The 22,109-nt window shown below is 41.1% G+C and overlaps 2 protein-coding genes across 3 annotated transcripts; both read right to left on the reverse strand.

Annotated features, from left to right (window-relative positions):
- Positions 1–1,653: 1,653 nt before the first annotated feature.
- sgcg (sarcoglycan, gamma) lies at positions 1,654–13,992 on the reverse strand. 2 transcript variants are annotated; one of them, XM_084558883.1, is made up of 8 exons: positions 13,813–13,992; positions 9,249–9,463; positions 8,604–8,708; positions 7,207–7,294; positions 6,286–6,405; positions 5,209–5,281; positions 4,898–5,021; positions 1,654–3,310 (listed from the first exon to the last, which is right to left on the reverse strand). In XM_084558883.1, the coding sequence occupies exons 2-8, from the start codon at positions 9,441–9,443 to the stop codon at positions 3,143–3,145; spliced, it is 873 nt and encodes a 290-aa protein (XP_084415009.1). In that variant the 5' UTR covers positions 9,444–9,463; positions 13,813–13,992; the 3' UTR covers positions 1,654–3,142. The 2 variants fall into 2 exon arrangements, with proteins under 2 accessions (XP_084415009.1, XP_084415008.1); XM_084558882.1 differs by lacking the exon at positions 13,813–13,992 and having other exon boundaries at positions 9,249–10,188.
- A 5,472-nt stretch (positions 13,993–19,464) lies between these two features.
- Positions 19,465–21,927, reverse strand: rps25 (ribosomal protein S25). The gene is made up of 4 exons (XM_084559228.1): positions 21,878–21,927; positions 21,203–21,292; positions 20,904–21,087; positions 19,465–19,631 (listed from the first exon to the last, which is right to left on the reverse strand). Exons 1-4 carry the CDS (start codon positions 21,878–21,880, stop codon positions 19,537–19,539), a joined length of 372 nt encoding a protein of 123 aa, XP_084415354.1. The 5' UTR covers positions 21,881–21,927; the 3' UTR covers positions 19,465–19,536.
- Positions 21,928–22,109: the final 182 nt, after the last annotated feature.

Consider the following 22,109-nt stretch of genomic DNA (forward strand, 5'->3'; position numbering starts at 1 on the left):
ATGTAGTCATCCAGATTCTTTTTTTTAACCGTCTTGGAATACTCAGCAGGGCATTGTGATAAAATAAAGAGCCTATACTTTATGCCATAATATGGGCACAGACTGCAACATATTAATTTAGGCTGGCATGAAACCATGTTCATACATGTTTTGTAATTTTAATCTTTTCTGGTTTAAGGAACATGCTCATGTGTTTTCACTGCTTCATCGGCTTTATTTTAACTTTGATTTGAAGGACTATACGCACACTGAACACATGATGTAAATGCCATTTTGAAACAATTTAAATTACGCTTCTTGGTATCTGTTGTCTTATTACACCTCAAGCCTGAGGTGACTCAGCTGAGGGTGTCTCCTCAGAGAAACAATGAGGAACCTTGTGTATGATATATGTTGACATACACTGTGCCATAGCAAGGCCTAATAAATTCTCCCTTAAATAAACTGTGTCTGTTTTTGTTACTTATTATAAAGTAAGAAAAGGAGTGTGTTTGGGTCTTAAAGTCCTAGTTTGTCATATTAAGTATTTTAAGTGTTGTTTAAAGTGTGGCTTGAAGTAGCAAGCAAACTATTAATTATTTTAAATGGCTTGTTGTTGTTGAGCCTGTTGTAATTTACCCTGTTTATGGAGACTGCTACCACAGGGGTGTCAAACATAAGGCCATCTGGCCCGTGGGATGAATTTGCAAACTACATAAGGACAATCTTATTAATAAAAGTGACTGCTATTTGTAATTTATCCACTCGGGGTCGTTCTGTTTTAGTAAGACTTACCGACATAACAGTAAGAGCCAGAACTAAACCGTAGATGGCAGCAACTTGCCAAAATTTCAAGAAAGATGCTTCACATTAGGTTGTTCATAAATGTTTTTTTTTATAATATGATAGTTCATTTAATGTAAACGTTTTCATAATGTACTTTTACCTTTTTGCACTAAAACAATGGGAAAACTTTGTTGTTATTTAGAGAACATTATGCTATTATGTTTCTGGTCCAACCCCCTTGATATCAATATGAGCTGTATGTGGCTCCTAAACTAAAATGACACCCCTGCTGTGCTTGTGTGGATGGAAAGGCCTCATCCAAACATATGTGACATAATTTCAAAGCTAGTGTTGTCCTCTCTAAGGAACATCAGGACTTAGCAGAGTGGCATGTATAATATGAGAGATATAAGCAAAAACTGAATGTGTACTACAGTGCACAAAAATAAATTACTGGGTCTCAGAAGGCTACTTGACTATTCTTACCTTGTTGCCTCCAAACTGCCTTTTTAAAAAAATAAAAAATAAAAAGCATGGGAAATTACTGGCCTCTGGTCCATCTGACTGCAAAATTAGTTAAACCTTAAAGAGATGATCTTACTCACTGAATTTAAAGTAACATTAAACGGCCTGCAGGTATGCACATCTGGTGTTCATACTGATCCTGTTTCATCCATCATATTGATGACTTGTGAAGTATTTTGATGAATGTTTTTGTGTTTCTGTAACTTGATCCATATCTGAAATCCTGTCTGCAGACATGTAATTTGTGCTGCTGCTTGTTTTGGTTATGCTTGGTTTGTCTTTTTTTTAATATCAACAGAATAAAATCTCATAAATAAAGATTATAAATTGGTGCTAATGTTATGACCGGGTGAGCTTACAATGACTCGTGTGCGCCTTCTGAACAAAGCAGAAAGTTGCTTCACCTGTGTAAATCCCTCAGTCTGTTGAGCATCCTGGTGGTGCTGCATAGCGTTTCCACTAGAGTGCAACAGAGAGCCAAGAATAATGGATGATCCAATCTGCACCAGTCTGTATGCACCACCACTACACAATTCAAGAGCAAAGCAGAAAATACTTTAAGAAGAACAGCAAAGTTTATTCAACATACAAAATGAATAAATACACATAACACACTATAAAAAAAATGCCAGCACTGCAAATCAATGACTCAATCAACACTGACATCGACATCACCATAAGGTCTTCATTATGCTATGAACTGTAAGGTTAGACAGTGTTACTGTCATTGTAAAATATTGTCCTTTTTGGCACGGCAAACTGGGGGCCTTAATGTCACAACAGAGCAAATGTTCTTCATTTAAATAATATTGTGATGAATGAAAAGAAAATCGAGACAAAAAATAATGATTCCCACTCAGCCATGACCGTCCTTATTAGACCTTTTTTTTTTTTTACTGTCGTCCCTCGGCTGTAAAGGAGGTTATTGAGCAAACAAACTCGCAATAAAAAGTTTCAGTCTTGTAGATGCATGATTATATGGTTATGAAGGGCTTCAAAATAACACAGGGCAAACACACATAGACTCAAAGCTGGAAAGAACACATAATTACACATGGGATACCAGGCTAGTAACACTTTGTGGTGCCACAAGGGCTTGGTATTTTAATCTTAACCCTATAAAGGAAAAGAAGCAAAACAAGAAGTGTGTTGCTTCGTGAACGGGAGGTTGAAAGAAAAGAAGAATTTGTAAAAAAGTGTGGATTGACTGTGACAATACCAAAATATGCCAGCATTTATCTGATTTCATTCATCGGGTCAAATAAAAAACAACATGCTAAACACCAAAACAAAAAAAACAAAAAAACACAGCATACCGAGGGCTTGGAGCCAGAAGGGCTTGTATAAACCAAAATAAATAGCTTCAATAACATTCTGTCGCCATTTCAGGGATATATTTTTTAAATTTCCAAGCCCTAGATATGTGTTAAATTCATTTATTGCACCACAAGATAATATTGCATAGGATGTAAGCTGTTACCAGCTCCTCTTTGCCCAGCCATGATACTGTGTGTGTAAAAAAAAAAAAAAGATTCTCCACAAAGCTCTGATGCAGACAAATTTAGATAGTGGAAGTCAATTTGTTTGAGCTGAATAATTAGACGTCAATAAATGCAACCGAAAGGATACATTTCATGATGCCTCCCACGTGTATGCCAGGAGGCATTTGTGTTTTTACAGGCCTCAGTGTGCCTGTGGGACCATCATAGATCCAGGGCTTGTGGTATAAAGGGCCTGTGGTATAAAGTTTAGAAAATGAAAACCCAGGCTGCATATAAACAGTTGTGCTTATTTCCTCCCACAAGATGCATCTTCTGAGAGATGGAAAACCAATGACCTTGTCAGTGTCTATCTAGCACTCCTGATTATCGCTGCAAGTGGAAGTTCTTCCAGCCTTGGAGAGGAAGAGCTTTCCGCTGGGACAGACGCAGACCTCGTAGAGGCCCTGAGCGTTTCCAGAGTCCCCTTCTTTGCCCAGAGGCAGGCTCGGCATGCGCACTGTCTCAGCATCCAACACCAGCTGCACAGCAGACATCACGGAGAGCAAGGACGATTAAAGGAGAATGTTTCATTGAATCAGCGAGCAAATATCAGCCTGCTTCATTCTTCTCATTTAGCACACAATATGGAGGGAGCTATACTGTAGAGGGATGTCTTGTTAGTGCCCTACATGTGCACTACCCATGGGGATATTATAATAAAGAGAAAATTAAGTGAATAGTTAAGCCCACAAATTACTTCTACTATTATCAAGGACAAGTTTACACCAGTTTTTGACTTGGCAGCAATTGAAGAAGCGGGGATGTTAAACCCTGCGACTTCATTGTCATATAAATGCACTCGTCGACTGAGAATGAATTGTTAAAGGTCAGATAAGTGCCTGTGATAAACATGCTTTAAGTAATTCAGCCGCTTAGCTGAACCACATCAGTTAAGCAGGACATATTCAGCCACAATCAGTTTCCAAGACACACTCTAAACAGTAACATGGAAACTGCAAACCACAGCACCACAACCAAACAAACAAATGGTTGGTAAGTTCAAGGCACTGAACTCGTTACAGATGAGTGTTTTACTGTGCCCTTTGCTCTGTTAGAAAGTACTCAGTTCAGAGATACAGAATAATTCTGCTGTGGCAACAAAGATGTATAATAGTAACATTTCAATGGTATATATAAATACAAAGGAAAAAAATGAAGTACTGAGCTACAGTCTAACTGCAGATGAGCTACCAGATGTGAACCGTAATAGAGGCATATCATATACACCAATCAGCCATAACATTATGACCACCTGCCTAATATTGCATAGTGCCCCCTTTTTGCCACCCAGCCCTGACCCCTGGTGCCAGCAACGCACACGTGCCTTGCCATCCACCTGATGTAAAAGAAAACGTGGTACATCAGACTAGGCCACCTCCATGCTCCATCGCTCCATGGTCCAGTTCTGATGCTCACAAGTCCATTGTAGGTGGACAATGGACTACAGGGGTCAGCATGACAGCATTACATTTTTCAGCAATTTGGGCTTCATGGGTACTGACCACTGGGATAAGGAACACCTGTCAAGAACTGCGGCCGTGGTGATGCTTGTTGTCCATTTTTCCTGCCTCCAACACATCAACTCTGAGAGTAAAATGTTCACTTCACCCCCCCCATACACATACACTTTAGTCAGATGTATGTATCTATGACAGATGTATGTGTATCTTGTTCCACCTGCTGCTCTCTCCTCTCTCTTTTTCTGTCTCTGTCTGGTTGTCTCTCAAACAGACTGGTCCCTCCGTATGAGTTGGGTTTTGCTCAAGGTTTCTTCCTGTTAAAAGGGAATTTTTCCTTCCCACCATCAGATTCATGCTTGCTCTAGGGGTTTCAGACCGGATTTTGTAAAGTGTCCTGAGACAGTTTGTATTGTTGTTGGCACTATATAAATAAAATTGAATTGAAATGAAATGAACTGAACTGAATAATGTGAGATATTCACTTCACCTGTCAGTGGTCATAATGTTATGAATGATCAGTGTATGTTTCCTCGGCAATCTAAAAACTGAAAGAAAGCCAAAGATGGTATGTAGCAGACGGCAGGAAGTGAAAAGCAGTTTGCTTACCAGTCCATCACTTGACTGCAGAATAATGTCCATGTTGGAAGCAGCTTCAATGTTGCCAGCCAGAGCTTTTAGATGAACTCCTTTTGGTGCGTCCATACTGAGTGACCGAGTTGGAGACTCCAGCCTAAAGAAGCACCACAGTGTTTGTATGCTCTTTTATTTCTTTTAAACAACACAGTTTCAGATATTTAAAATGTGCTGAATGCAGAAATCAATTTGCATAGTAAAGCTAAAGTTTTCTGAATTCCTACTTTAGGACAGTGTTCTGAACCTTCCTGATATACTTGCTAGCAGGCCATTTAAATGCTCACCGAAGATCCTTCAGCAGTTCAGATCTCAGCTGTGGCACTTCCACTGAATGCTGGAAGAGAGCTCCTTCAGGACCTGAGGGAGAAATAGCCACACTTTCACATACATCTGAGTCCAAATCATCACTTTTGTGCTATCTACTATGTACAAACTGACCACAGGGATAATGGCCACATTGGCCTTTAAGCCAATTCACCACTTGGTTCCCAACTAAAATATCTAAATAATGACAAATTGAAGATGAGGTAACATAAAAAAAATTAAACTTATAACTAATTTAAGGATTTTGCCTTGCTCTCATGCATCCTGAGTGATCTCAAGTATCTAGCTTTAAGCCAGCACTCAAAATCCGATCACAATTGCAAATAAACACTGTCATCCTCTGTGAAGTTTGTGAAAGGACACGCTCTCTCTATTTGATTGCTACGACTGTATCAAAATCACAAACAGCACCTTTTTGTGTGTGTGTATTTCGAAATGGGGATATGAAAATTTGGCCTCGGTGAGTCGAACTCAACTCTCCTATGTCTTGGGTGTGTTTCATCTGTGATCAGATCCCTCAGGACGCATGTTATACCAGGTTTGAACAGGGCCTGTGGATCAAACCGACTCTATGAAGCTGTAAAGCATTAATCAGTCATCACAGTGGGTGGGCGGTGACACACACACCACCATCAATACACACAGAGAGGCAGAAAGATGTAAAGCGCTGTGGAACCGTGACTTAATATTTCATTTGCTGACTCTAAACTATAAATAAGAGCTTGTTTTGAATCTTCTATTAATGTGATGGATATCATTTGTGAGGCATGCTGAGGTTCAGATAATTGAACTCCTGACATTTCATTTGTTTGTGTACTTGAGAGATATCCATGCTCTCAAGTGAGCGGTGCGAACGATTGTGACTGCGACTGAAAATGACTGCATTTGTCTTTGTCCTTGGTTGCCGGATTGTTGAGCAGATATCTGCCATCAAACCAAACAGCTCCTGTTGATTTCGCATCTGTCGCGAGCGCTCAGTGTTTGTGGCCAACAGGTGTGAGCGATATCCAAGGGGACAGCACGTAGCAGCCGTGTACCTGTGACTCGTAGTTTGTCTGGACCAATCACAGTCTGGTCGCCATCTGCAGTGAACAGCATGTTGTCATTGTGGGAGTTAATGAGCAGGTTCCGAATGTGTCCCTGTGCCTCTTTAGGACCTGCAACAACAACAACAACAACATCAAGAATACCTGACACGGTTAGACAGTAATACATGTACAAAATGTTATCATCGCGATCAATACTCCTTCTCTTCCTGCCATATTTTGTGGTGCTCAGAGATTAGAAGAGACACGTTTACGCTGCAGAGAGGTATGGATGTAGAAATGGTGAGTAAACAACCATATGTTGGAGAAAATGAATGGATTCCAAATGTGCAAATCTGGAGTTAAATGACTGAAACATCATTTGAGGTTATTTTGCTTTGCCCTTCACTACATCAGACAAATCTAAGGCAGGTAAATCACTCTCTGGGATATTTAACCCACCTATGAGCCTACAACTGTGAACCGAACAGTTTTCCCTAACAAGCATTTTACTTTTATTCACAGAGGGCCGAGAGCAAGCAGACTATGCTTTTTACGGCTTAATCATCAAGGACACGTAACGGCTCAGTGGAACACAACAATTAGCTGGGTCATTTGCTGGCCTTTTAATTATGACACAATACCCCAATGTGGCCGTTGGTAAGCCATAAAAGACACACGGATATGATCCTCCACAGGCCCCGGGCCCCTCCGTGTAATACAGAGTGATCCAGACGCAGCAGCAGAGAAAGGAATGCTGCATTTAATGGATTTTAAATGGAAATCTAAGAGATTATAAGTTAAAAGATGGCCTCTTGTCACCGTTAATGTTGAATGAGAAATCCCCGCAGGAGAAGCAGGAGAGTGTCTTTACCATCGCCCTCATACATCAGTGAGTGCTGCGCGTGTCTTTGTGTACATGTATCCTCTTACCCACAGATATCCTCCCGGTTACATTGCCATTGTCATCGCGGGCATTGAGGGATACGTTTTCAGATGAATGCGCTAGAAGTGGAGAGTCCTGTGGGGTGAAAAAATGCAAGATTTGCTTATTACCACGCTGCAAAATCCTGCTGATAACAGAAAACAGAAAAATGACATATATGCAGGTTGCACGTTTTTAAACTTGCTAAACTTTTCCTTCTAGCGCCACTAGTGAAGTATCAAGTCAGGTTGGTTGAAGCTGAATTGTTTTTATGAACCTGTTAGCATGCTACCATTAGCATTTAGCTCAAAGCACCACAGAATAATTAGTACAACCGTAGAGTCTATTAGTCTGGTTCCACTTTCTGAGTAGCTCTTTATGAAACTGTATCAACTGTGGATTTAATTATCGTTGATACATTAACATATACATAATTGGTAACTATAAAATAACAGCTTCTGGGTCAACAAAATCATTTGGCTGGGATTTTTACACTTATGGATAATTTTGTTCAACTGTCAAATGGATGCATCCTGCTTGGAAGAAGATACACACCAACCATACAAAACATCATTACTAGACCTTTTTAAAAAGCCATTTCCTGCACTAAACCCCGACAAAAGTATGCCTTATTGAATGTGCCACTTATTATTTTGCATAGATATTTTCACATGACAGTTACCAGGTTTGTATCAGCACACATGGGCAAAACAACTGGAAATCATATAATGTTCAAATGCTTATCACTTCTGCCCCAAGACATGTTTATAAAAATGAGCTAACTAACTTTCAATGTGGAAGGCGATTCTCATTAGAAATCCATAGAGACCGTGTCCGTCTATAAATGAGAAAGACATTGCCTTTTTAATGAGGCCAACGAGGCAAAAAAATAAAAAAATGCTAAAAAATTTGCTGCTATGAGCAAGAAAAGCCATAACATGTAAACAACTGCAGCAAAGTGTTCCCATCTGCTGCAAGCAGGCGGGCCATAAACTACTTTCCACCACAAATATCCTTGAGGTTAATGGGGAGCTCAGTGCAGCAGCACCACGTGCACCGTGAGGGACTGCCAAATCCAGTTTGTTCTGACACATCTCCCAAAAAAGTACAGTCAGAAATATGCAGTTCACTCACTGCAGCTGGATAAAAACTGCTCCACTGTCTGAGAGGAATTAGATTTAGATGATAACAGGATGTGCTGTCTGCACGGATCCCACTCACACTCCTGTTTAAGTTTGGTAAACAATGAGATGAAGTAACAGCCAGGTTGTCAGGCTACTTAACTGTGCAAACAGCAGTTTGAAAATGAACCGAGAAGAAGTGAAAAGAGAGAAAGCAGAGTGAAGAAGGCTGTGGGAAGAGGGGAAAGCAAAAAAAGAAAAGAGTGTGTTCTTCATTATCTTACTTCTCTGGAGTGGATCTCCTCGGCGAATACAGGAAAAAGAAACTCAGACTCGCCCTCCTCCAGCTTGACCCCATCTGAGTGTACTTGTAAGAGTCCCATCCCTTCCTACAACCAAAAATGAAAACACAAAGCTATGTATTTGGACAAAGAAACAAGATTTACCGTACTTAATTATATATTGATCAAATAGCTTTGTCTGAAAGGCAGGAGTGACAAATATGGAGGCTAGAAGGGGAAGCTTTTGTTTAGCAATTCTGGAATACATTTAAACACTAGCAAGAGGCTCTTGTGTATTCTTTTCACGGTAGCGCTGTGTGTCCAAGTGTGTGTTGTTGTTTATTTCCATCTCTTTTTCTCTATAAATCGAGAGTTGCCATCTGGGCTTGAAACAGAAAGCTGACAAGACTCCGTGAAACAACAAACACATTTACTATCCTGTACAGACAAGCCAAGTGCCAGTTTATGATGGATGGCACTCTCACTACAGCTACTGCTAATAATAATAAGCAGCTAACAGTTGGTCATCATATAATATTAATGGGTAGTACTGATCACTGAGAGTTTGTTATAATAAAAATATAAAGGCAGGAAGAAAGAAAGGGAAACTCCCAACACAATGTGCCAGTGTGAATGAGTCATGCGCACCGAGTTGAACCACATCACCCGGAGGATCCAGATGGTGAGGGCGAGGTTGACCACCAGGATGACAATGAGCAGTAGCACGAACAGGTAGAGGCAGCGCTTCCTCCAGCCATAGATGCCGATCTTGTAGATGCTGTCAGGCACCGGTCTGGGCGAGCTGCTGCCCTCGGTGGTGGTGACATACTGCTCTCGCACCATCTGTTGGCTGGGTACAACACCTGACAGGCACACGGGCAACAGAAATAGACGTAAAAGACAAATGATACCTCCTGGATCTTCCATGCTTTTCTGTGTTTTGACATGGCTTGGCGCAGAGTCCAAGTTTGTCAGGGATAAGAGGGAAGAGGCCACTGAAAGTAACTTAATTTTAACACCAGCGTAATGTAGATCAGCTGGCTGCCCAGACAGAAATCTATTGACAAAGCTTGACATAAAGTGACGCATAACAGACATATTGTCACCTTTTAAAGTGATCTGGTGACCCTGTTTGGAAAAAGTTGCTTATTTAGAAATCCAGCAGAGGCAGCACAACATTAGCATTATTTGATCTCTGTGTTTGGTTTCCACCACTGCAGTGGGAGACACCAGGCTCTTTAGCTGCTGAATTGTTCTCCAGCTAACCACTAAGTGCGTCTGTTTTCTGTCTTTGTTTCTGGGTGAGTTTTCAGAACTTTCTTGCATGACTAATAACTATGCTAAGATAAAAGTGAGAGTGCACTTTCAGTGCGCAAAACCAATCCAAGAAAGCTGCTATAAATGTTAGTAGAGCTGAGCAGCAGCGTGTAGCTGGGTTACAATTTTTTGTGTCTCTTCTCCTCTTTAACTTTTGCTTTATTAATAAACAAAAACTGGTTCCATTCACTGACTAAGAATCTCAGTGTGCAACTAATTTAATTTTAAAACAACTCATTTTGTTGTTAATAATAGCAGCTTTAAGACAGACTCAGAGTGATTAACAACATAGTTGTAGCACACATCACTTGCCAATATAAGATAAGACCAGCTTTTCATTCCATTTACACTGGTTTGCTTGTAATCAGTTTAAAACATTTATATTTTCCTTTCAAGAAGGTCCCAGGTTCGAATCCATGGGCCACGCCTTTCTGTGTGGAGTTTGCATGTTCTCCCTGTGTCTGTGTGGGTTCTCTCCAGGTACTCCAGCTTCTTACCACCATCCAAAGACATGCTCATTAGGTTCATTGGTGATTCTAAATTGTCTGTAGGTGTGCAAGTGAGTGTGACCCTTCACAGGAACACAGGAACAAGAGGTTACAGAAGATAACAGAAGATAAATGAATGAATGAATTTTCCTTTCATTTTTTATTATTTTTTTTTATTTTAAGTCATTATAGAAGAATTATTTACTGAATTTGAAGCCATCTACTGTATATTGTATTGTATTGTATATTGTAGTATAGAAGAGAGAGTGATGGTTTGGAGAAAGAAATCAGACATCAGCAAGCTGCAGATATTGTGAATGAAAATATGGTATTGTAACATAAAAGATGGTGAGCAGCAGATCTTTCCTATGGGTGTGGTCTGAGGTGTCTTCATGCTTATAGAAATGAGTCATGGGTGGGTTTCCATCTCTGACAAATTGCTTCTATAGACCCTGCAGAATCTTCTCAAACATTTTCCAGCCTTTAGGTTTATTTTTACACATTATATAAAGTTGCCTAATTGTACCTCCTACATAATGCCTTGTTCACACAGCGTGCAGTTTATGATTCATGAGCCCAGAGCTCGTGTTCAGACCCAATGGATATCTGGCTCGTTGCACCAGTGGAAAACTTGACTCCATTTCCAGCCGTTTTTCAAAAAGGCAAAGGAAAATGCCACTTATTACAGAGGGGAGGCGGAACTTTCTGGCTACACAGCAGCTGGATATCAGTGACAAAAGCTAAGTCGATGAATGTCAGCATATTTCAAACCGTAGCAATTACGAGTTGCGACACAACAGAGGTTTTCTGTATTCGGTTCACGTGAGGGCAGACCGAGCTCCAACTGCAGGGCTGCAGGACCTGCAGGCGAGGCCTTCCAGTCAGCACATTTGGACCATCTGACACAATGACAATCGGCAACCTCAGGGACAGATTTCACAGCCGCACAGGAAGTGTGTGTGTTCAATCAGCCAAGGACCTCAAAGGGCTGCAGGCAGAGGGGCTGTGTCGCTTTCTATTGATTAATATGCATTAATAACCAGAAACATACTGCAGAGGAAGAAAAGGCTGTCAGCTGGAGATCACTGTTGGTCAATTAAACACCCAAAACAAGCACAAACACAAAGACGCTGCAGATTTTAAACAGCGCAGCATCTCTAGGAATTCTTTAGAGCCACCACACTGTAATTGTTTAGGAAAAGCTATTTGAACAAAGACCTATCAGTTGTCTCAGCACCTGGACTTGACAGCTGGTGCCAGTAGCAAGGCTGATTTACATACACAGACAGATGTTGCATCTCACTGTCAGAGTAAAGGCATTTTCCATCATGTTAAATGAGCCACTTTTCAAACCAAATAGTGATTCTTCCCTGACATTAACAGATGTTCAGCAGAGCACATCATCCCGCTGGAACTCCCATGGGCCAATGATGTGCAGAAGAAGGAAGCCGGCAGACTCTGCATGCAGCAGCGTAGCGTATGAACAATCATAAGTAAGCTGTGTTTCTGCAAATAAGGATGGTAAACATCACTCTGTCCTCACACCCAGGCCTGGTGAATGAAAGCAAACAGGCTCGATGCTGGGATCCAAGCTCTCGGAGGTTCAGGAGAAGACATTTTTTGAGAGGAGATAATAAAGGCACAGGGTTTGTTTCTTGTTGTTTGCAAGAAACAGCCTCTCCACAGTACCTGTCACAGGGCCTGCAAGCCTAGCTGTGATGAATAGCCCTTCTTTCACAACCAAACAGATGAATGTTGCCAGCAAAAAGAAGGAAAAAATGTGTTTCCACAGGGGAAGGTAGATAAGGAATAAGTTATGTGGATTTTCCTTCGCTTGCATCTCTCCTCATCTACATGTATTAATCATGTTTGTGAAAATGTGTCAAAATAGTAAGTGGAATCTCAACAGCAGCATTTAGCGAGGGTGTCAGCTACAACATGGCTTAGATCTGTTCATTTAGGTTTGAGAGTTTGGTGTGTTTTCTTAAAGGGAGTTCTCTGTTGAAGCTTGAAAAAGGAGTAAGAGCAGTGAGTTTCTGGTAAATTGACCAATTCCAATATCCCCACGCTGTGTCTATTAACAGTCTCCGTTAAAGAGTTAACATGTTGATCGGTTCAGCGCTAGAGCTCTGGCATTGTTCATTATGACGGTAATGAATTTGATCTGAGCCAGGCTAATTACTTTAAATGAAGGCATTAAGAGGCCCCCGTACTTCGGGAGGAATCAGCTTCTGAGGCCGGGTCTTTAAAGGCATCTTCCAGCTCTAGTTTCAGTCTCACCACTTCAGCCACAGACTGATCCTTCCATAGCAACCCAAATAAACACTCCCCGGACAGCTTTGCTGCTCGAGCGCCAGGAATGCTCAGTTTTTGGGACTTAACAATTGGAAATACATCTGACTTGATTTTTTCCTTGTGAAAGAAAGCTGGTTATAAATGAGCTCCGGTATTTAATCTTCACAATTATGGACCCTGCACCTCAAAAGAGACAACGAATAACTGTTTCAAAAGTACCGTGGCCCTCTAACACAAATTTTCTTCTCCCTATGATGAAGGCGTATTTAGTTCAGCACTGTTAGCGGGGCTATTTATCTCAGGGCACCTTTTCAATTAACCTTACGCAAGTGATGCTCCCCGCCTGGCTCTGGCTTTCTGTCTCTGACCTCTGGATGAAAGCGAGGGCCGGGCCAGACGGGCTAACTGCTCACTTACAATTCTCAGGGTCCGGCTGTAATTGAGAATCCAGGCTTCCCTGTGAGCTGAGGCTTGACCTGACAGAACTCCTGAAGTTTCAGCAAGTTAGGGGAGCGCTAAATGCGTTTAGGTGGAGGACCATACTCGGTGTGTGGAGTGATCGAAAGCTCCTGAGCGCCGGGCTGAACTTTCTGTCTTTCTGTCTGTCTTACTGTCTCTGTGTGTGTGTTTGTGTTTGTGTGTGTGTGTGTGTGTGTGTGTGGTAAGTAGCCTGCGTCAAGTCTCCACTCCGCTCTGATGCCTTAACTTCTAAAAATAGGGCACAGCATTGTGAACTAAATTTAAAAAAGCACCAGGGCAAACACACAGACACACAACCCCTACTCAGTGACTAATAAACACTAATGTATTGCTGTTATCACATTTAAAACATTGATAACAAGCTCTTCAGCAGAGTTATTTTTGTATTTCAATACAGTTGGCCATGTATGGTAAAACTGCCGACAGCTGGAAGACTAAAAACACATTTTCCAAATCCCAAACTACCTCTGTGAGGACTGCAAAGTAATCTCAGCACAACTTAGGACACAGAGAAAGACTGAAAGCATGTACAGTAGGCGAAAGGTTGCCATTATAAAACACTTTATCTTAAGAGGAGGCGGTGGGAGACTCATAGAAATGAATATTTCTGGAAGAAAAGGCAGACTACTCACCGTAGTGTGTTGAGGCACGGCGGTCCTCTTTCCTACAGCACGCAGAGCTCGAGCTGGTACGAGCAGCTTGAGAAGCAGCAGTGCTTGAGCTCCTCACACGTCTGTCAGCCACTCAACAGCTGCGTGCCATAAATCCAGCTCTGGAAGTGCCCTGACTAATCACCACGAGACGGCGCTCCCACTCTCCTGCATGCCCACTCCCTCTGCATTTTTAGCCGTCCCACTGACATTTGAACATCATCATCTGAGTGCATGTGTGAGAGAGAGGGAGAGACAGAGGGAGGAGGAGAATTAACCATCAGCACCAATGTCTTTCTCTCTTTCCTGCACACACAGAGCCATCCATAATGAACAGAGGCAGTTGTTTGTCATGCACTCCACTGAGTCACTTTCCCCAGCCAACCCAGGGCTCGGTGCAGTGCAGTCTAATTTGAGACTTCAGTCATGCCTCTCAACGCAAAGTTAAGCTGTTCGTCCAGATAGCTCCGCTGGCTGACAGTCAGTGGGAAGGGTGGACCTTGAAGAGGACAGTCTGTAAGTCAAGGGGGCGGAGGGGACGGGCAGAAAACACACACCAGTGTTGGTTACTCAAATGGAAATTGTTGCATGAGCTTTCAATTATATTAATAAGCCTGTGTTCAAAACTTGATATAAGTATGTCAGGTAAATAGATTTGAAAGACTCAAGGTCATCTGTCAGTATCATTAAAAACGCATGAATCAGACCAAGTACTAACACCAGTAGGCTGTTTCAAGGCTGTTCAAATTATAGAACACATTTTGGTTATGAAATATTTTCACATACACCACAACATATTTTGGGGGGCTTGAGACAACAATGAAGACACGTTAACAACTCAGTGATAGCCACTGGATCCATTTGCTGTTGGTGAACTGACACTAATCTTTGGTGACAAGTTAAAAAGACAAACTCCTGAAGCTAAATTTCAACGCAGCACACTGAGGGAGTCCACATTGATGTCTGTGCCTGAAAGGAAAGAATTAAAGGAATATTCTGGAGGACTTAGGTGCACCAATTGTAATTATACCATCTTCAGGGCAGACATTTTGAATTGTCAGTGTAATCATGCTAATTACAATAGTGCTAGCTACATTACCTGCAAGTCGTTGCCTTCAAATGCAGTGCCTGTGCTTGTGGTTACAGCATTGGAGGACGTGTACACAAAATGTTTGGTGTTCAAGGAGTAACCTCAGTCATAAGTCATCAGAACATTGCCGCCAGGCAACGGTTAGCGTCAAGAACCCACTGAAGCTAATAGTTAGCAAGCTAACTAGCAAGGTAGCAGTAAGTTCAAAGACATACTGAAAGAAAATGTCTAGTTGTAATATTGTGAATGCCACAAGACGGTGCTGTTTGAAGTCAGTAAGTGTGCCAATGGAATTCAGCCAATATTCATTTTATCTTTCTCCTTTTTTTTTTTGCTTACACATGCTCTTTTCCCACTGTGGCACATCAAAATGCATTTAATATATTGGAATATTATCTGACGTATCCATTTACTGGTGATAGAGGTAGTAATAAAATTAACAGGAGACAAAAAGCACAATCTGCTCCTAAAGTTGCCAAATACCAAAATTCCATGTATATACAAACTGGAAGCAGAGGAAAAAGCATGAGTAGGGGTAGTAGAGACAATTCACTTCTTAATTTCTTGTTTCTTATCAAACACCCCTAACCTGTCCCTGTCCTGACACTGACCACAGCCAAGCAGCAATTCTTCTTCTAAAGATCCTTTGAACAGAATCGTTTCTGATGACTTTTAAAAGCTGAGTTAACACTGGTATCATTTCCTTCCTTCAAGTGGTGTTGTGTACACCAAGTAAACACTCTGATGACCGTCCTCTTATGGTATTCACAACCGTGTACGTGTATGGATAAGGCCAGAGTTCCTGAACTGTGTACACGAGTTCCCACGTCGCCATCACAAACTCACAACTTCCATTTGAAGGCAGCATATGATGACATTAATTATGTCCCTGTCCTTTTAGTGTGGGCCAGGGCTCTGGCCTACCTAAATGGAACAAGGCCATAATACATTTCATCAATTAGACTTGTGCTTAGCTTAGTGTGACATGTCAAAATGGCTGTTGTGGAACGGGTCCATCTTTCTACCCATGTTTAATCCACTTGTAAATAATAATATAGGGATTAAAGGGATTATTTCAGGAATGAAGAGCCAGTGCCACACTGTCTCCCAAACTGCTTAGACAAGGGGTGTCAAACAAAGTGCAAAAAATTACATAGATGACACTGAGTTCATTTTTTCAGTATAACTGGCACGTATTCCCTGTTTGTCCTAAGGGTCGCACTGTTTTAGTAAGAGTTGAGGATACAACACAACACTGAGACCCAGAGCTAAACAGCAGATGGTAGCAATGCACCAAAATGGCACTTATTTTTATTAAGAAAATATGCTCATAAAATCTTTTGTAAAAGGATAGTTAATTGAATGTAAACATTTTCATAATGTACTTGTACTTCTTTGCACTAAAACAATATCTGGTTATTTGTAGCTTATTATGCTATTATATTACTGATCAGGCCTGCTTGAGATAAAATGTGGTTGTATGTGGCCCCTGAACTAAGATTACATTTTACACCCCTGGCTTAGAAACTGAATTTAGGGGCATCTAAGTTTAATCGGACTAAACTGAAATGATGCAGGCCAATTCACAGCTGGAAGCAGTTTGGCCCACTTCCACAAAGAAATAATAGGAAGTGTTGCGACTGCGTCATGAGGAAAAGTATAATCAGGCAAATGACAGCTTGATGACCAGCCAATAGCCAGAAGCAATGGTGCACTGTTTTTCAATGACTATCCTTGAATTGTTACCACCGTATTTTGAAGCAATATTGCCCTAACAGTCTACAAACTGCAGCGTTGCTGATATCAACGGTTCACGGTGGTTGTACTGATTGGAATCATGACGTCAGATCCTGTTGTTGGAGCTAATTGCAGGGCAATTTCATTTAGCTGAATCTGACTGTATCTCCACCTGCAGTCTGGTGACTTCATGCAAAGTTCCAACCACCTTCAGCCTGTGTGTGTGTGTGTGTGTACTGAGCCTAAAACACTGTGATGCATTCATGAGCAAACAAATACAGGAATTCACAGAGCTGGCACAGAGACACAGCAGGAAAATGATTACTGCACTGATTACTGTTATTCCATTGAAATGAGAACAGCCAAACACTGATTGCATTATTCAAAATTATAGTTCCATGTTAAAATGCCTTTTCTGTGCCCAACAATCATTGTTACTGACACGTGAACCAACACCCGACGCCATTTACACCTTGTAATGTGAAGAAACAAGTGCTTCTAGGTCTGATAAGTCAAACATCTTTATCAGGTTGATTCTTTGCATCAACGTGCCACAGACAACCTTACAGAGAAGTAAACCTGTGAAAATAAAGGTTTTACTACTCCAGCATGTGACAGTTGCTCGGTTAAGCAGCCACTTGTGGGACACGTCAGTGAACAGTCAGAGGCAGCATTGTGTTTGTGTCCTCCCAGGCTGATGCTGGAGCAGCTGATGGATGGTGCATCTGTCAACGTGGGGTGTAGTTTGTTTTGCGGCTGCCACTTGAGGCAACGCCGGGCGCTGACGAAGGGACGTCTGACGGCATCCATCACAAGACTCCTGCAAACCTGGTGCCCTGAGCAAACATTTGACGGGGAAGACAGCTTCTTCATTTGGCACCATTCTTATCAATATCTTATAACCTTTCACCGCCCGTGGCTTTGAAGAGACAGACAGAGGACATAAATGATGAATCTTTCCAAACAAGTTCAATTACCTGTCTTACACCGAAAACAAGATCAGTTGAGTCAGGATGCCTCTTTATATTTACTGCATGATAACACTAGGTATATAGTGTAGGTGGAGAACTGGGGACTTTCATTATCGGGGACGATGAAGGTAACTGAACGCAGCGCGCTAAATGAAGTGTGAATGCATCCAGCAGCACAGGCTGTTCTGTTGGTGTAATAGTCATCCCTTTTGTCTGCTTTTGAACACAATGTCTCTGCTTTAGTACTTAGACTGGCTCCATGCATGTACTACACATAATGCTAAAACAATAACGTTAAACAACTGCTGTTGCATTCTTTATGTCAAAATGTGAATGAAGTGACCTCAGTAACTGCCCTTCAACTGTAGACTATATGCTTTTAATTTTTCACTTTCACCCCACAAATGCCCAGAGCCCAGTTTATACTCTGACAATGCATCAATGCAGAACCTACATCCAGTGTTGGGGAGTAACGGAATACATGTACCGGAGTTACGTATTCAGAATTCAAATTATGAGTAACTGTATTCCGTTACAGTTACAATTTAAATAGTTGGTATTTAGAATACAGTTACATTGTTGAAATCAATGGATTACATGACGATACTTCTGTTTCACGAGTTTATTCACTTTCTAAATAAATTAAGTCAACTCCATGCATTTCCCAGAAGCCCCAATATGAAAACGAAAAAATGAGCTGCGTGATCAGTCACAATGGAGTTGGAAGAGGAGCTGGCAGAGGTAGAGCTGGAACCGGCACAACAGGGCAAGAATGCGTTTTCATCGTGGAAATTCAAAGATCATTTCACCTTCAAGAAAGAGAAGGGACGCAATATAACTGTGCAGTGCAATCTCTGCTTGCCTCATCCTGAAGTTGCAACACCTATGTTAGATATATTAGGTAATAACAAATTCTGTACAAAAACAGAATATTTTATGTTTGTCTGTTTTCCCACATTTAACAGCTGAGTAAATAAAGAAACTGAAAAGGGAAAATTGGTAAATTCTTCACTTTTTTAACAAAGCAAAACATCTTTTGCATAAACATACCCTTATAGTCTTGTTTCTCTACAGCAAATTATAATATATAATTTGCACTTTAAGGGAGACTTGGGCCTAACACATTCAGCCAGTTGGAACAGAAGAACACACCAGAATAGGCCTGTTTAGTAAGCAGGATTTGATGGTCGCATTCCTACACTTATAAAATGCAATTCAATGTGGAAGTAATCCAAGTATTCAGAATACGTTACTCAGATTGAGTAATGTAACGGAATACATTACAAATTACATTTTTGGGCATGTATTCTGTATTCTGTAACGGAATACATTTTGAAAGTATCCTTCCCAACACTGCCTACATCGGTGAAAACCTTTCTACCTTTGCACTGGTCTGTCAGCATTCTGTAACTACACTGCTTATATGCTATACAGGGACTAATCAGCTGTGTTGAGACTTTGTGTACAACTGATTGGCTCATGTTAAAGTTAATAAATATAAATGAGGTTATTTTCATATAAATCACTGCAGCACAGAAAACAAGAGTTGCTTTCTGTGTAGGAGGCTGAACACGGAAATGCACTGTAGACAAACGACAGCTGTTGTGGTGTTTGTTGTTCTGGTGCAGAGCAACATTTCTGTGGAGGTGCACATCAGGCTATGCAATAGAAGTGATGCATTACTATAAACCAAGCTTGAGACTAATTTTATATTAGTTTCACGGCATCATGGTCATCTACAAGGTAATGAATAACCAATGACTGGTAATTTTATATACCAGTTGGCAATAAAATCTGGTGAATGGCAGACAAACAGGAAAAAATACACAGCAGAGATTTTTGTTTTTACATTTTTATTTCACCTTTCATTACAAACAGCTCATCACAGGAAACAAATAGGAGAACTGATTATGCTTTCTCTGCTGCTGCCTCCTCGTCTCCACCCTTGGTGTTACGTGTGTAAATCAGCTGTGCTCTGTGTTTGGACACCAGTTTGATCATGCCTGGAAAACAGAACAGGAAAGTTCTCAGTCAGCACATTTTCACCCACAACACACTTGACCAGTAGATGTGTGGAACAAAACTTTAGTGTCACCAACGGTGCGTGAAAGGCTGAGTTTTCAAACACTGTCTGGTGCATGTTCCATCATTTAGATACAAATTACAAGACGATTAGAAACAATGTTGCTTCAGCTACTCAGGTCGACCACAACCCTCACAAATGATAGCAAGACTGACATAGGTTTTAGCTCCAGGAATTATGCAACTCATTTTTCCTCATGCCAATAACTGCTGTCTACCTGCAAATGATGCTGCACCATGTGTGGGACAAGAAGTTGTACAGGTTCACTTAATGCAGTGAAAACACTCACGGCTCTAATGAACTTTAATTTGTGACAGGAATGAACAGCATGACTCAACCTGACAATACTTACTATATTTTGGTGAAATTAAAATAGTCTTTTCAAATTCACCATTGAACCGTTTGATATGTGATGGGACGCACTTGTTAAGCACAATTCGAGATTGCTGAAATGGAAATATATATATATATTTGGAATATTTTTCAAATTAGTCTAAATAATGGTGCTGTGCTTGGCATCGTAGGCTGACAGGACAAAGGCTCTGACATTGAACCCGTTGCCCTCTGTATGTAGTTTGTGTGTTCTTTTTTTATTGGCGATTCCAAATTGGCTGTAGGTGTGAGTGTGAATGGTTGTCTCTGTGTTCGTCTTGCAACTGACTGGCAAACTGTTTATGACGTATCTTCAACGTCAGCTGGGGCTCCATCACCCTTCATATTACCCATGCATATCAGTGTCATTTTGGAACAAATGTTGAAATGCTGTAAAATATTAATTTATAAACAGACCAGTGAAAAGTAGAGCCAATGATTGCTGGGCGAATTCATAGCTTTATGCTGCATTATGTTATTATGCGGAGTTGGAGCCATCTGCACTCAACCTTTTCTGCAGAGCTTTAATTTAAAACTTTAAACTTATGTTACCTTCGATTAACTTATTCAGTGCAATAAATCATTCATTGTAGATTTATGACCTATCAAGACATACTCTTCTGCTTCTTAAAAAAAAAATTTGCCCTGCAATTGCCCTCTCTGGTAACTGGACTTGAAGTCCAAATACACCAACCCATAATACCGAGACCATAATCCAATGAGACTCCAGTGCAAAAACAGCATTTCATTCAGATGGAGCACTTGCTTTATATCAAGACTCAACGTGCATCATTTGGGGACTGTGTGAGTTGAGGTTCACCTTTGCCAAGCAGTTCCTGCAGGGCGTTCCTGGCCAGGGAGCCACGGATCTTCAGCCTCTCAGACACAACAGCCGGGGTGATGAGCTTGTAGTTGGGAACTTCTTTGTACAGCTTGTCGTAGGTAGCCTTGTCGAAGAGGACCAGGTTGTTGAGCTTGTCCCTCACTTTTCCCTTGGACCACTTCTGCTCAGAGTCACAGAAATTTTAGTGGTTAGAAAGGTTCAGTGCTCCTAGGTCAAAATATGCCTTAAGATTCAGGTGGTGTGCATTCTAATTTCTAGATGACTAAACCACGTACCTTCTTCTTGGCTTTGCCTCCGGACTTGTTGACTGGGTCCTTGTCCTTCTTGGACTTCCCAGCGTCCTTCTTCTTATCCTGCTTAGGAGGCTGGAAACAGAGGACATCAGTTAACCATCACCATCAGTCATGCGTAACCTAATAGCACATACCAGGATGTACTTATAAACAAAGATTTTTTATTTTATTTTATGTTTTTAAATCTAGCGTTACAAAGATTAAAGAGTCCAGCTAGTTGACACAGTTATCCGTTAAAGAGGAGATCGGTTGGCCGGCATGGGACGGCCTTGTCTTCACTCAGCCTTTCTAGTGTCACATTCATCATTATTCTCAAAACATTAAAGCACGCTCATCAGTGTAGTTATATGATTTAGTTATTCGTATGTATGTGCATCATTAGCGAGGAATTAAAAAGGAAAAACTTTATTCGGCTTGTTTTCGGTAAGCACAGTGTAGCTAGAAGCATGGTGGAATTAGCTAACTAGCTAGCTAGCAAGCCAGTGGTTTAATGTGTAAAATCTAACTACATATCGCTTCACCCACACACCAATATCACAACGTAGGGAAGCCCTTTCAAATCGCAAGATATTCCGACTAACTGCGACACTAGAAAAGTAACAATAAAGCGGGAAATGTTTTATTTGCTTTAACAAAACGTGTAATAACTGTCCTCACCATGTTTCCTCGTCAAGATGTCGGAGCGAAAGGAAGTCCACCCGTGCGAGAGCCCCTTAGACAACCCGTATATGCGGAAGTGAGCTGAGGAATTCTGGGAAACTGAGTTTTTTCCCGGTGTGTTGGCGTCCTTTTTTACTTAAATGGTTTTTAACACTCGAAACAATTATATACTGAGTTTATTTTTAGATTATCTTGTTTTAGGGCAAACATTCTCACAAAACAAACTGTC

The sequence above is a fragment of the Chelon labrosus genome, assembly GCF_963514085.1.
Source record: "Chelon labrosus genome assembly, chromosome: 13".
Taxonomy (NCBI): domain Eukaryota; kingdom Metazoa; phylum Chordata; class Actinopteri; order Mugiliformes; family Mugilidae; genus Chelon; species Chelon labrosus.

What these genes read in the sequence shown, in the direction of transcription:
- sgcg (XM_084558882.1), bottom strand. Translation starts at nt 9,698, where the DNA reads ATGTCTGTTATGCGTCACTTTATGTCAAGCTTTGTCAATAGATTTCTG. An exon ending in AGGAGATCCACTCCAGAGAA is followed by an intron (nt 7,295 to 8,603) that starts GTAAGATAATGA and finishes TTCACCCCACAG; the next exon opens with GACTCTCCACTTCTAGCGCA. An exon ending in TGCAGTCAAGTGATGGACTG is followed by an intron (nt 3,311 to 4,897) that starts GTAAGCAAACTG and finishes TCTGCTGTGCAG; the next exon opens with CTGGTGTTGGATGCTGAGAC.
- rps25 (XM_084559228.1), bottom strand. An exon ending in GAGGCAAAGCCAAGAAGAAG is followed by an intron (nt 21,088 to 21,202) that starts GTACGTGGTTTA and finishes GACTCTGAGCAG; the next exon opens with AAGTGGTCCAAGGGAAAAGT. An exon ending in GCAGGAACTGCTTGGCAAAG is followed by an intron (nt 19,632 to 20,903) that starts GTGAACCTCAAC and finishes TCTGTTTTCCAG; the next exon opens with GCATGATCAAACTGGTGTCC.